Consider the following 15,289-nt stretch of genomic DNA (forward strand, 5'->3'; position numbering starts at 1 on the left):
AGGGGAAAATGTTTCCATCAGCATGCACTGCTTTCCTGCACAGTAACTAACCCCTGCCCATGCCTGAGCTCCTGCTGGTGCCGGAGCGATTCACTTGTATTCCTCCCTCTTACTCTAACTGTCCACAGACAATGCAAACCTGGCGTGGCTTATAAACTGATATGCACAAGAAGTAGTTCTAATAAATGTTTTGTATATTTATGTTATGCCCATATGTATTTGCATTCATATCACACACAGCATCATTCCAATTTAAAAGACAAAACACCTGCAGAGCTCTCTGAAGAGCTGCTAACTGGTGAGTGCTTTACTATCCCAGTGCTTTTCTTGTTCTTCTCTTACCTCAAAGTCAATCACCACAGGATTGTCCTTTGTTGATTCCAGCCAGTTTGTGAAGACTGTGTGTCCTGGAAACACTCCCTTTTTCTCCCAGGCCAGAGCTGCTGCATACTCTGACCTGCCACCTTTTACCAGGGAGATTGACTGTTCAGCTGACTCCAAAATGGAACCTGAAAGGGAATTTTGTTGCAGTATTGTCAGACAAAGGCCTCCAAAGATAGTGGATGTAACAACAGGGTTCTAAGGAAAAGTGTAAGAGGATATAAAAGAATATACTAAGATTAATTTTTTGAAGCTACCCTTGGAAGAATGAAGTCTACGCTCAGAAAAAGCAATCCCCGCTATGACAGCCATCTGCCATAGTCTTCCAAATGAAAGTGTCTGAGACCTCAGCCATGGAGATATGCAGAACTACACAAGACACTTGTGGAAAATGCAGGGAATACAGCAGGCTCCCCTAGAAGAACACACAGCAAGTGTGTCCCAGCTGCAAATACCTGAGTAATGGAAATTGATCATAAAATGAGAACAAAACCATGATGGAGGTGATGAAATCCCTGGTTTTTAGTGATGCAGAACATGATTCTTGCCATTCTTGCAGAAAATGCACCAACTTTCTGCAGTTCCTGAAATTTCTGGCATTACCAGGGAACTCCTGCTTGGTGTGAGGAAGATGGGAGGGGAAGGTTAGGGAGTGTATTGTTGCTGCCTGATTCTCTCAATGAGCCCTGAGCAACCCTTAAAGATCAGGGACTCATTCATGATCACGCATTGCTAGTTGTGCCCGTTTCCCAGTTCAACATGCCTGGGGAATATTTGTCAGGTCCATGACTGGAAGAGCCAGTGCCACCAGATCCCAAATGATGGTGCTCCAGAGCACAGGAAGAGCTCCCACATCATAATTTCTTTTGCAAGTAAGAGGCTATTTCCGGTGCCTCCTTCAGAGATAAACAGTGAAACCCTGGCTTCTCTGACAGTGGTGGAAGAGCATCTGTAGCTCAACAAAGCTGGGAGGTCGCCTAGGGCACCTAGCTGAGGGGAATGGTATTTCACAGGGTAAGTAACACAGCATGAGCCCTGTTCTCATCATGGTCACCTTCGTGTTTCACAGTCATCCTGTTTGTGGTACATCTGGTACTGACTTTCTTTGTCTTTATGAATAACACACGCCATGTTGTCTCTCTTAGGACACACTCTGTTGATTCATCCACTTCCAGGCCTAGAAATACCAGAGAGCAGCAGCTTCATCATCATAAGCATGTGACATGATGGTACCATGCCTCCAGGCTCCCACATAAAGGTGAGCCATTGCAGGTGTCCCTGCTCCTCACCCCACACTGGAGACTTCATTATTGCAGGTACCTGCTTCCCCAGGCACAAACAGCATTGGACTTTTCGTGTATACCATCCCCTTCGGGTACCCTCCCATACCCATGCAAGTTACAGCAGTGGCATTAAGGATCACAGCTTTTAACCTTAGGTTTCCACTTATGTGATATTGCCTTTTCATTTTGACAGTCTAGCAGTCATGGGAATATTTTTAGAGTAATTTCTAATCAATACCAACAACTTTAATGACCGTGCCCCCAAAAGTATCACTTACACCTCTCAGACCTCAGTTCCACACTGAAGTACGCTGGAACACGTTTTTCCTAGTGGTACCTGTCTTAAGAGTTTTCCCTGAATACAATGATGTTTACCAAGTAAGGAACCCCTTGAACTTTTCAGATTAAGACATTGTAGAGCAAAAATTTCTTCTTGCTCTATATTTAGGCAGTGTGAGCAATTCCTGGGTCTATGCAAGACTAAAGGATTTTTTGCTGTTGTCGAACTTACTATGTGGTGTAAGACCTAAAACCAGTGATAAGGAAAGCTGGTAAACAAATCATGATATTTTCTTCTTAAAGATTACATACCAGAGTTCTGAAGTTCCTCAGAGCTGTACTGGTAAAGAACGTCATAGGAACCACCCATCTTTCCAGAGGTGTAGTAATGAGTGCCAAACTCATCAAATATTCTGCTGTATAAAGCATAGTTGTACTCCAGGGGCAGGTGGTTAAGTGCTTTCAGAAAGACATCTGAGAGGTGCAGATCTGATTGTTTCATTGTGAAGTTTGCAACAGAAATTACTTTATGGACTCTAATAAAATTGGAATTCTAGAAATAAGAAAAGGAAAATCTTAGCACGTTCATAGGTAGTTAATCGCAGAAAGTAGAGGAACCAAGAGTATGTCCTCAGATACATTGCAAGAACTAATTAAACCTGTGTATCATGCTGCTTTAGCCATGAACAAACTAGCCTTGGAGTTTCCAAGAGCCCTGTGAGGTTCTTGAGGACAATGCTCATTGCTCTTTTACATTGTGGGAGTATATAGCATTCCAACAAAAAGTAGGACTCCCTGAGCACCTACCAAACAGAAAGCAAAAGGACTCCTGCCATAACAAATACTCCAGCAATTGATAAGAAGTTTCAGAGGAAAGGCTTCAGCTTATAAGCATCCATGGGTCATTCACAACTAATCTCCAGAGTGGGTATTTTGGATACTAACTCACTGTTACAAAGTTTTACAATTTATCAGTCTTCTAAAACTAAAACTAAACCACGTGGATGAAAATCTCATTGAGGTGAAGTGTCAGGCTGTTAATGTGAGAGGCAAAAGAAAAGTTCAAAAACTGGAAACATCACTTACATTTAGAAAAAAATGATGTTTTTTAAACAGCTAATTCATACACTTTTGCAATGCTAGAGGCTGTTTATGTGGAAGTTTAACTAAATAGAAAGGAGAGGAATAGAAAATACTGAAAGGAGAGAACTGATGGCACAAGGCCGTAGCAAAGAGTAGAAGGAGAGGCAGGAAAATGGAGCAAATGGCCAACCGGCACGTAGCAAAAACACATTATAAAACAATTTTTACTGAGTTATACATGAGTTCTTCTGCTGAATTTTGCTACTGGTGGGTTGGCTCTACTCCACTCCTGTCTCCAAGGTCAGCTGGCTTACAAGACATGAGCATGCACCTAAACAGGGAGTTCTCCCAGCCAGGAGTGAGCAACGTGATCTGCGAGCTAGACCTCAGCTCTCAGTTCTGCACAGCGCTGCTCATTTCAGTGCTCTCATTTGCACATTGAAAAATAAGATAAGGATACTGGTCTTTCTGCTGCAGTGAGAATAAGAATGGAAGAAACAGGGTATCTAACAATTCCCGGATTATATTCAGCTCCTAGAATACCCTGTGGGGTAACATAATTTTTAGGATTTTCAGGTGATTTAGGTTCTGAGCCTCAATTTTCAGCTCTGCCAGCTAACATTTCAGTTATGACACACAAAGTTGCAGGCCACTTTGGCAAATATTTATTCTAAAACCTTAGCTGGTTTTAGCATGCACTTGCATGCTAAATATGAATTTCTGCTTGACATGCATCTCGGATTTGCATTTTCTGTTAGTAGAAATGTCTTAAGTCCTTTTATTACTAGGAATTAAGTGCTTTTATTACTGGCATTTTACCTTACAGTTGTCAAACCCAGTGATTTGGATGTTCATTGCCTGAGGCATGCACAATGTTGAAAAACCTCACTTGTAGAACACTCCCAGGAAATTGGATTCCAAAGTCTCCAGCCATTCCTGAGCACATGTTTTATCACAGTGGTAAACCATGGTGCCTGTAGCAAACTTGGCCCATGAGTACCAGGTATTAATATGACATATTAGTAGATTAGGGATGATTATTCTCAAAGAGAGCCTGGTCTAAATCAACTGTGAGTAGTCAAGTTCAGTTTTGTTATACAAACTACTTCATTGCCAAAAAGTAGCTAAACATAGGCTGAGCTGGACTGATGTTGAAACCAGTTGTTTTAATTGGAAATTTTCTAAAAATGGACAGTTTCACTCAAACATGCTGATTAAGTAATCTTTCATCCCAAATATCATAAGCAAGATGCCACAGAATTATGTCTGTCCCTGCCTGACATCCCCAGGGATGGAGATGGTGTCCTAGCTTTGAGCTCTCAGTTTTTGAATTGTAGTTCAAACAGTCCAACTCAAATAACTGCTGCCAGAAAGGCTAGGAACATGGGCTAAGGGAGTGGGCACAAACTCTGATACAAGGCCTTCAGAAGTCTTTTGACTTCACGGCCTGGGAATTCAGTGACAAAAAAAGTGAAGAAAAGGGTATATAAAAATAACAACATGGAGCAGCATGGGCAAGATCTGTAAAGTGATTTATAATGAAAGGTGTTACATAATATTCCAGTCTCACTTTAAGAACCTTTCCTTGAGTGAGAGTTGGTCACCTGGGGTCCCTCTACAGCCCTACTAGGGCACTACTCAATTAACAGACATTTATGTAAAAAACCACCCAATATCTCTTCATCAATACAAAAGGAGGGTGATTAGCTGAGATGCAGATCCCTATGGAACTGATGTTGCCTATGGATATGTAAGCTGAATCCCACCTTAGATGGTTACCATGATGGTCACCAAGTAGAAGTCATCAGGGAGGTCATGAGGATGATCTCGTTAAGGATGCTTTCCATACAGTACAAGAGCTCTTGATCCCCAGGCGTAAGAAATCGGGAAAGGAAGGCAAGCGACTGGCATGGCTGAGTTGAAACCTGCTGGTCAAACTAAGGGGCAAGAAGCAAATGCACAGGCAGTGGAATCAGGGACAGGCATCCTGGGAAGAGTATATGGATGCTGCCTGCTTGTGTAGGGATGGGATCAGGAAGGCCAAGGCACGGCTGCAGCTGAAATTGGCAAGGGATGCAAAGAATAATAAGGTCTTCTGTAAGCATGTGAGCCAGAAAAGGATGGTTAAAGAATGTGTAACTCCCCGATGAACATGACTGGCAAACTGGTAATAATGGACGAGCAGAAGGCTTAGTCTTTGCTGTCAGCCTCTCTTTCTACACCTCTCCAGTGGATGGACCTCAAGGCAGGGACTGGGGGAGCAAAATCCCTCCCACTGTAAGAGAAGATCAGGTTCAAGACCCTGTGAGCAACTTGAACATACAGAAGTCTATGGCACCTGACGAGATGCATCCCGGAGTCCTGAGGGAATTGGCTGATATAGTTGCCAAGGCACGCTCCATGATATTTGAAAAGTCATGGCAGTAAGGTGTAGTCCCCAGAGACTGGAAAAAGGGAAACACTGCACCCATTTTTACAAAGGGTAGAAAGCAGAGCCTTGGGAACTACCAACCTGTCAGCCTCCCCTCTGTGCCTGGGAAGATCATGGAACAGAACCTCCTAGAAGCTGTGCTAAGGCACATGGAGGCCAGGGAGGTGAATGAAGACAACCAGCATGGCTTCACCAAGGGCAAGTCTTGCCTGACCCAAACTAGTGGTCTTCTACGATGGAGTGACTACATCAGTGCACAGGGGAAGAGCTATGAATGTCATCTATCTGGACTTCTGTAAGGCCTTTGACATGGTCCTGCACAAGATCCTTCTCTCCAAATTGGAGAGATATGGATTTGATGGATGGGGTGTTCAGTGGATGAGGAATTAGCTGGATGGTCACATCCAGAGGGTAATTAGTTGTCAGTGGCTCAGTGTCTGGATGGAGATCAGTGACAAGTGGTGTCCCTCAGGGGTTTATACTGGGACCAGTACTGTTTAATATCTTTGCCAGTGACATAGACAGTGGGATTGAGTGCATCCTCAGCAAGTTTGCAGACAACACCAAGCTGAGTGGTGTGGTTGACAGCTGAGGGATGGGTTGCCATTCAGAGGGACCTGGACGAGCTCAAGAAGTGGGCCCATGTGAACTTCATGGGTTCAACAAGGCAAAGTGCAAGGTCCTGCACCTGGGTTGGGACAAACCCTGCTATCCATACAGGCTGGGGGATAAAGGGATTGAGAGCAGCCCTGCTAAGACAGTCTTTGGGGTACTAGTGGATGAAAAACTGGACATGAGCCAGCAATGTGCGCTCGCAGCCCAGAAAGCCAACCATATCCTGGGCTGCATCAAAAGCAGTATGGCCAGCTGGTCAAGGGAGGTGATTCTGCCTCTGTACTCCACTCCAGTGAGACCTCACCTGGAGTCCTGAATCCACCTCTACTGAGCTCTCCTCCTCTATTGAGTCCTCAGCACAAGAAGGACATGGATCTGTTGGAGCAGGTCCAGAGGAGGGCTACTAAAATGATCTGAGGGCTGGAGCACCTCTCCTATGAGGACAGGCTGAGAGAGTTGGGCTTGTTCAGCCTGGAGAAGAGAAGGCTGCAGGGAGACCTTATTGGAGCCTTTCAATACTTAAAGGAGTCTTACAAGAAAGATGGGACAGACTTTTTAGTAGGGTCTGTAGCAATAGGACAAGGGGTAATGGTTTTAAACTAAAAGAGTGAAGATTCAGCCTGGATATAAGGAAGACAATTTTTTTGGTGAGGGTGGTGAAACACTTGCATGGGTTGCCCAGAGAGATGGTAGATGCCCCACCCCTGGAATCATCAGGATCAGGCTGGAAGGGCTCTGAGCAACCTGATCCAGTTGAAGATGTCCCTGCTCACTGCAGGGGAGGTGGAAAAGATTACCCCAACTATTCTATGGTCCTAGATTTTGTGATTCTGTGATTAAAGGATCAGAAACCAAGAGGACCAGTCAGCTTAGCTAAAAAGTTTCTGGTAAACAAAAATAAACTTGGAAAATAAGTTTTCATGTTTCTTCCATGCCAATATGAAAAAATGCATGACCTTTCAAGTGGTTAATGCCCTCTAGAGACCCTGGGATGCTTATGTTATACCCTTCTGCACACAGTTTAATATACAGGTCTGAATCTGACTTCCCAAAGCCCAGGAAAGTTTCTCCTCCTGTTAAGTGATGTAAATAAACTTCAATATTCGCTATTTAAGAAAGTATTGCAAATTCATTTATAGGTCAGTCAGACATACATAAGTATACATCTACCTACAAACACATACAAATAAAATTCATAGAGCGACATGAAAATAGAGAATTCCTGTATGATACAGTAGAGAACTTGAGGAAGACCCAAGTTAAAACTTCTGCTATGTGTCCACTAAGAAGGGATTTTAACCTGTGTCATCTTAAGCCGACACCAGCCTAAGTTATTTGCTATTTCGGGTGGGTTTCTGGGATTTCATGACAACCATGCTGAAAACCAATGTACATGCAAAAAACCCTCCTGATGAAAGTTTCATTTAAATTAACATTTCCATGAGTAGCTTTGGTCTGGGTTTAAGCCAATAAGAAGCTGCCACTCCACCGAAACAGACTTACTAGTTGTACAAAAGAACAGCCTAATCTGTATACAGGTATCTACATGGGAATGAAGGTCGACAGGTTTCCAGTAGCTGGAACTTCAGTATAGTTGAATTCAAACCAGAAGTGATGGACTATTTAAGCAGTCAAGTTACTTAACCATTAGGACAAGTTAGCAAGGCCTGCAATAAACCTCTATCATAGGAAATCTTAATATTAAAACTGGTATTTCTGTAAAAGATGAATTCTAATTTTATTAGAACTCCTGGGTTTCAGCAGGCCTTAGTTTCCTTAGGACCTTAGAGTCCTATGGCATCTTCCATGCGGAATTGCAAACAATAGCCCATCCTTTACTGCCACAAAACTATAAAAGAACATAATCCTATATCCCACAGTATTAATCTGCATTAAAGGTGCAGAATTTTATGGGAAAAATGTTTTCTGTTCTCAGAAACTTTTCTGTGGATGTGTTATTTCTCAGATTATCTTTATGACCAAGTGCATCTTGATAGCCATGAGACTCCAATATGCAAGTTAGTTACCAAATCAAAAACTAATGTAGATTAATTCCCAATACATGCATATGTATAACATTCTTGAGTGCACTTCAATTCTTTTTAGAGTTGTCTGCTACTGTTACTATACGGCATTCTGTTTTCTTAATCTATAACTAGGACAGGGAAAGGAGTGGTTCACCTGGTCTGATAATCTCAAATCCATGTCTAATCTATGTTTTTTTAAGTCGAATGAGCCTATGATTTCTGTACTAAGACCAGAAAAGCATGTTGTATTACAAAAGGTACGTTACAACCAGGAACATACTGTAGTATCAGAGGAGGAACTTTTTAATGCATAATTCTAGTGTTTGGGGGTTTTTTTGGTTTTTTTTTTTAAATATAATGCCAATGCCTTGATAAAGAAAGTAGCCTTTGGTAGCTCGGTTCTGATATGAACAGACATAAACTGAATGAAAGGAAGAAACTGAAGGCAACATTTGATTACCTTTTCATATGAGGCTTCAATGGCTTTCTTGAAGGAGGAAGATGATGTGACTTCAACCCGTCTCTTTCTTGAGAGTAAAAATGGGATACCAAAAGAACTTTGAGTACCAATGATGGACGAACTACTTCTATCAGCACTATCACTCAGGGGAGTTAAATCATTGTAGAAATCTGATGTTACATCATCCTCTTCATCTGTTACCTGGAGATTCAGTAAAGCAAAATGTACTTGCCCAAATAATAATCTGAAACAGAAATCTATTAAGCAATGAATTCTTGATATTTTTTTTGAAGAAACATGCCTGATTATTTGAGACATGGCAGTAAGCCAAAAAACTGTTCTTAACACAAAACATGAGGCTAAGAAAGGTTAATAGGCAAAATGAATACAAGATAAGTAGACTTAATAATAGGCATTCATACAAGAAAAAAAAAGTGTGTAACACTTTCTTCTAAAATTCCCCACCCTCATGCCCCAAAACTTAGGAATAATTTTCAACAAGCGTTTCAACACACTTTTCAAAGACTCTCAGACCTTCATGCTACATCCACAGTATGGCTAATTCCCAGTCCCATGGCTTCTGTATTGTACAAAGCATGTTTTCTGTTCTTTTTTCTTAGTTCCCAGCTAGAGGAATTAACAGGTTTCCAGAGGAGAGTCTTAGAGCATATTGTGGTGTTAGCACCCATACTGTATGATGGACTAAGGGTAGGTGGAGAGGAACCGTGAGCAAACCTGCCTGATCAAGTTGGTAAACCTCAGTGGTGCTGTTGTGCAAAGCAGCAAGACAACTTTAGCATCAGTTCAGAAATTACTCATTTCCTAAAACTCAGGGAAATCCCTGTGGGTGTTTGGAAGATTAATTTTTTTCCCTTCTCTAGACTTGTTTACTTAATAGGGCTGCTAAAAACCTTGGGAGGTGAGGTGGTCCATTCCCCCAGTCCACCTCCATTCTCCAAGCAGTCATATGCTTTTTCATGAAAACACACTGGAGTTCCAAGAAGAAAGCCTGATCCAGTGACACTTCTATACCAAAGGCTGCTCTAAATATTAAAAGATACAGGTGAGTTTCACAAACTCTAACAGTTCTGCAGATGGACTTAATAAACCACACAGCTTCAAAGGGACCTGGGCAAACCAAGGCTTGCTTTTCCCCATTGAATATTTCTGCAGACAGTAATTTTTCACCATTATTGAGAAAACCTACATGTCATGGCAAATCCAACTGCAGTTTCCATGGAATGTATTAGGGTGTCTTTTGTTCAGTTGCTCCTGTTAAAGTAATACTAAAAACTGACAGTGCTCGTGACAAAAATCAGCAGTTCAGTTTTCATCCCTTATTTGAACTTTTTTCGCATCCTGGTTCCTTCCTTCCCAATGCAGTACTAATTGGCTTCAGACAGGGCCTGCCAATATGTGCACAGCCTGATGTTGTGCCCTAACTGTGGTATTCAAAGTATTTCCTAAATATCAGTGTCTAAAAGTCTAAAATAGCAGGTCTAAAAAAAAATAAATTCCCAGATTTTTGCTAAGATACAAGCCAGGTTCATTCTGTCCTCAGCTTGTCCGGCAAGACTGCTCCCAACTTGCGTACATCTTGTCCTCCTGCCTCCCAGACTTGGCATCTGCCTCCTCTCTTTGATGCTCTTCAGAGGGGCTGGGCAGGGAACTGGGGGGACTGAGGGGCTGAAACGTCTCAGGGAGGAACTGTGTCCCAAGGCTGCAGGTAACTGGAAGGAAGCTGGAGTTACAAAAGCCATTGGTGCCGCGAGGATACAGCAGTGATGCTGAAACGAGCTTTGGACTTGAACGAGCCTCTGGCCAGATTATGTCAGGGTTAGGAGCAAGGCCCTTGGTACCAAGTCAGAGCAAAGTCATGGCCACAGCCATGAGGAAGCAGGAGGGAAGAAGCCCAAATCAATCATGTCAACTTTGATATATGATGCAGTGAGTAAACACAGATCTGAAAGATGTGAGTAGAGCCACCCAACTGCTCAGTTCGCCCCACTTCCACACATCACCTGAAGCATGTTCAGGCCTCACCAGGTTGAGAAATCTTGTCCTAAAACACACATTACTGCCTAAGACTTAAGCGCATAACCTGGATTGTGATTATGGTGATGGTTCTTCAGCTAGGAGCTGCTGCTTGAGAATACCTGAAAGCTGACAGCCTCCAGGTTTGCAGGAACACGATATGATTTCCTTGTCTCATTGTGCTTCACTGTTGTGCATTGTCCGCCATTGAATGAGTTGCCAAGGACTTCCCCTCGGCTCTCTCCTGCCAGAATGTGAAACCTAACAAAAAATTATTTCCAAATATTAAGCAATCCCAGAAAGACATATAGACTTGAAACATTTAGTGATACATAGCTGCACTAAAGATTTTGTAGGTTTGAACGAAACGGTATGAATGTTTGGGTTATGTTACTGCTTTGAAGGAAGCTCCTCTACAAGAACTGTTCATTCACACTGAATTCACCTGAAAAATGTTGTAGTAGCAATCCTGTTTCCCACTTCCCAGCAGTGCCTAACCCTCTTGACAATACCAATGTCAGCATGAGACAGTCACCCTTAATCAGAGAAACACCTAAAAATGGCCTAGGAAAATGAACAAGCAGTTCTCCATTTCTACCCTAAGTGATGTTACTGGCGTGCACGGAGTGGAAAATTCAATTAAAAAACGCAAGACTACTTGGGACTCCATCCCATGTTTAGGTTTTACACAGCCTAAATTACTAGCCTGGAAGAGGTGATGGTTGGTATCATCTGTAGAGGAACATCCTCAAAATTTCTGAAGCATTTGATGTAACTGAGTTGGAAATTGCCAGAACATGGTGCTCTGGTTGCTGTGGAGCAGGAAGGGTCACTCAGGCAGTGACCTGACAGGTCCTTACCTAGTGCACCAGCAATGCAGTGAGCAAGTCCTAGCCTGATGGTTTGGTTGCATTTTTACAACTTCTTTTTAATTTTAATTTGAGAGATTATGTGTTTTAATGGGATACTCTCACATGCTAATTGGGGATTATCTTGTTTATGTAAATTAGTGAGATAACAATCTAAAATTTTTGAAAAATAAGCAAAGCTGCCTTACCCGCTGCCTATTAACTGCACACCTGGGATGCTCTCATACTTTCTGTTACACACCGTCTTTTTCCTCCCACAATTTCTTTCGTCAGAGTTGTCCCCACAGTCATTTTCTCCGTTACATTCCAATTTTTTTGCAATACAGCGACCTGCACCAGAGAAACAGCAGCAGCAAGAAACTTTATGCAAAGATTCATCATCTGGATGCAGAAAAGGGCAGTCTTTCTCCCTAGTAAAGGTGTGGGCTTGCCGTAGGAATTAAAAATGAGGCAGTATAATGCCTAGATTATTCCAATTAGAAACGGTTGTTTCCATTCTGCCGGTTTTGCCTTGCTTTGAAGCTGCAAAGGTTTAGCAAAAGGATATGGAGATAAAGTTATTTGGAGGCTAATCAGGTGTATTTAAATTGAAGCAAACAAGAAATACCCACAAATTTAATAAAAATAGTGTGAGTTTATGTTCAGACAAACTCTATGGATATGTTTGCACATGAAAAATTTGTGCAAAGAAATATTATTGGAAGAGTGCTACTGTCTAGCTGTCATGGTCATACTGACATCCCAGGCTAGAGATTGTACTTGAATTACTTTTAGTTACAGAAGAAACTGCAAACGTAAGCTGCTACTAATACATATGAAAGCCTTAAGTAGACTTTTCTCCCTGCTCTTTTTCCCTGGAATTTGCATGGAATATACAAGATCCTGATCATCTGGATCTTTTCTGTCTCAGTGGCTAATCTTTTGACTATCTAATAATGCAGCAGTTACACAATGGAGATATCAGTACCACTTTCACACTGAAATTTATTCTTGCAATCGACTTCCACTATGTTGCAGAGCTTAGTTGGGAAGCATGGGCGGGAATCCATCAGCGGCTCGGTACAGGCCTGACCCCCAAACTGGGATGGTCGCAGGACTCTCCGGACACGGAACTGAAAGGCAGAAGAAATAAAACCAAGGTTGTTTGTGTGAGCTGTTTTTGTAGCTAAGTGCCCCTCCAGGCAGAGCCACGTGCCTCAGTGCTGCTGAAGCTTTATCAGAACCAGAGCCCTGAAGGAAATAATCAGTTATTTTTGTCCTTACGTCCTACTGTGCCATCATCCCAGGTAAGGCAGGCAGGGAACTGAAATCCAAGAGCCTGAATAGCCCTGACAGAGCGTACATGATTAAACACTTGACAGCCTGGGCTACATCACTGGAGGAATCAAAAATTCAGTCCCTGTATCTTCATTTTTAAAGGTACAGTAGGAAATAGTGTGTGACCAGGCTTAAGGACATTTTTCCCGTTATCATCTCTGTTGAAATAGAAATACTCTGACAGTGGCATGTGTCCCCATCCCCAAACCAGCTGGCTTGCCTCCCACACACAGGGCCTCCTACCTGAGGAGCACTGGATGACTGGGGAGGACAAAAAAGTGGTTTTCCTGAAAGCTTCTCTTACTAAAGAAAACCTGGGACCAAAATCTGTAGCTCACTGGGTTTTCTTTCCCCAAGTCAGTACCATCCATGCATAATAACAAAGCTGAGGGCTGCTAGGCAAATCACTTCAGGTATGTTTTCCACTCCACTTGGAGGGACTGCTGGTGACACCTGTCTGCATGTGGCTGAACAGTTCCTCCTCTAAGAATTTTTCCCCACTGGAAAAGCACCATTCCTTGCAGAATTCTGTTACTTCCCTCTCTGTAGACAGACCCTGGAGTCAAACAATGTAGGAAGATGTCTAGTAAAAATCAGTAGCCAACTGACTACAAAGGGAGAGTGCAAGAAGCAACACCAGACCATCTGAAAGCCTTTGAGCTCAAGATAACCCTTCTTTGTACTCCATTTGGGATACATAACACTCACTATATTACTTGTGTGACTTTCCACCTCTTCATCCCTCACGCTCACTGGTACCTTGCTTAGACTTCGCCCTTACCTTGGAAGTCACATCCTCCATTCTGATGGTTGTTTATAAAAGTCGCTTATATAGCTTGGATGAGAAAATGGATCACAGTCCACAAAAGCACCTTTTTGCTTGAAGCAGCAAATATGTTGCATCAGTACTTAAAGTTAATAAAAATGAACACTTCTATATATGGATGCATAGGTAAGAGTCTCAGCCATTTAAGATGATACTGATTACAAAAAAAAATCAGTTCCATTGAGAGCAAAGCCCCATTTCAGCTCTTGCAAATGGTTTGCTGTCTCCCTTTCTTTGTTTCTCCCTGCTCTGCTCTCATACTCTCCATCCCAGTTGCAGGAACCCCACAGGGTGGTTCGCATCCCATGCCTAGAAAGCTTCTTCATGTCTTCCTCATCCTGCATGGGCATCAGAAAGTATATATGTATGTAAAGATATACTTATGATATCTGACAGGTTTTTCAAGATTGCTTTTCAGGCATGGATTTCTGAAGTTGAGCAGGACATTCAAAGGAGAGCCGTAGGCTGTGTGTGCACAGAATTCATGGTCAGCCTCAAAGCTTAGACCCACCGGTCACATAACTACCCCAATCAATCTGCACTCCACTCACCTCCACTCCCTATGACATTACATTTGCCAGGGCTTGGTTTCTTTAGGTCAAATTCACTCGAACCTCACTTTTCACCTCTTCTCTCTCTGCCATCTCACCCCCTAAGTCAACAGGCACAAGCTCAAGAGTTAAAAACACCATCCTGGGGCTTCGTTCCACAGGTATTAGGTATATCCACTTGTTTTTTGTGGGGGCTATAAAAGTTGGGGGAATGGTGCTCTAGATTTCTTAATAGCAATCTCAAAACAATCCTGACTATCAGTGTAAGGTGTAACCTGAGCATTTCTAGCCAGTGCTGATTAGGATTTGTCAGTTAACTCTTTTCAATACATGATTTGAGCTTATTATTTTTCTTGTCTTCAGAACATTTAGAATGCTATGGTTAAGTTAAGGATTCCATAACTTTCTCCTGCTTAAACAGACATGCAAACTCTACAGCTTAATTTATCATTTATGTGGAAAATCCATCTTTAGTAATGACAATATAACTTTTGAAGCCAGTGCTCATAAATGGATTTACACTACTAAATCACCCTTTTCTGTTCTGATCTGCTTATTTTAACTTGTTCTCTCCATCTTCTACTCTTATAGTTCATAAGCAATTTGCCTTTTAATTTAAACTGTCATTTTGCAGATCAATTGCCAGGAAGTAGATTGTCTGAAGCAAAGGGGTTTCTTAAGCATAACTTCTTGCATTTAACCCATATAATACATTTTCTACTTACTTGTTTCTTAATGCATGGGTCACATTCTGACCAAGGCCCAAAGTCTCCAAGCCGACAGTTGATAGGACACATTTGCTGGTTGCATGCACGAGATTCCTGCTTTGTGCACAGCTGGTCACAGAAGTTTTGGCTATAATATTCATCCATTCTTATTTGCCTAAAAAAATTGAATGAGTTAGGCTAGGAAGGAATCAAAGACAGATTATAGATGTTCTCTATCTGTGAGTAAAGGCTGATAAAGAAAATTATTTGAGCCCAGTGAAAAGAAACTTGAGAGATAATACATAGTTGCAGAATGTTGATTAAAAGAAAAATCCAAATAAGCCTTAAATTTACAGAGAGATTCTTTTTGATTCACGTAACTTCAAATATTCCAGAGAATAGCTACAGCAGGAGGGAGGAGGGAAA

At 42.1% G+C, this 15,289-nt stretch overlaps 1 protein-coding gene across 1 annotated transcript in view; it reads right to left on the reverse strand.

The window, feature by feature from the left end:
• The window catches only part of C6 (complement C6), a 26,755-nt gene that overhangs the window by 10,174 nt on the left and 1,292 nt on the right, over window positions 1-15,289 (reverse strand). Inside the window, exons 2-9 of the mRNA XM_009647331.2 lie at window positions 14,882-15,038; window positions 12,430-12,574; window positions 11,651-11,792; window positions 10,716-10,854; window positions 8,560-8,760; window positions 2,256-2,496; window positions 1,436-1,558; window positions 343-509 (exon numbers count right to left, since the gene is read on the reverse strand). Of these exons, the coding sequence (XP_009645626.1) occupies window positions 343-509; window positions 1,436-1,558; window positions 2,256-2,496; window positions 8,560-8,760; window positions 10,716-10,854; window positions 11,651-11,792; window positions 12,430-12,574; window positions 14,882-15,038 (1,315 nt within the window). The remainder of the gene's footprint in view (window positions 1-342; window positions 510-1,435; window positions 1,559-2,255; window positions 2,497-8,559; window positions 8,761-10,715; window positions 10,855-11,650; window positions 11,793-12,429; window positions 12,575-14,881; window positions 15,039-15,289) is intronic.

This window comes from Egretta garzetta, unplaced genomic scaffold (assembly GCF_000687185.1).
Source record: "Egretta garzetta isolate BGI_Z169 unplaced genomic scaffold, ASM68718v1 scaffold59, whole genome shotgun sequence".
Taxonomy (NCBI): domain Eukaryota; kingdom Metazoa; phylum Chordata; class Aves; order Pelecaniformes; family Ardeidae; genus Egretta; species Egretta garzetta.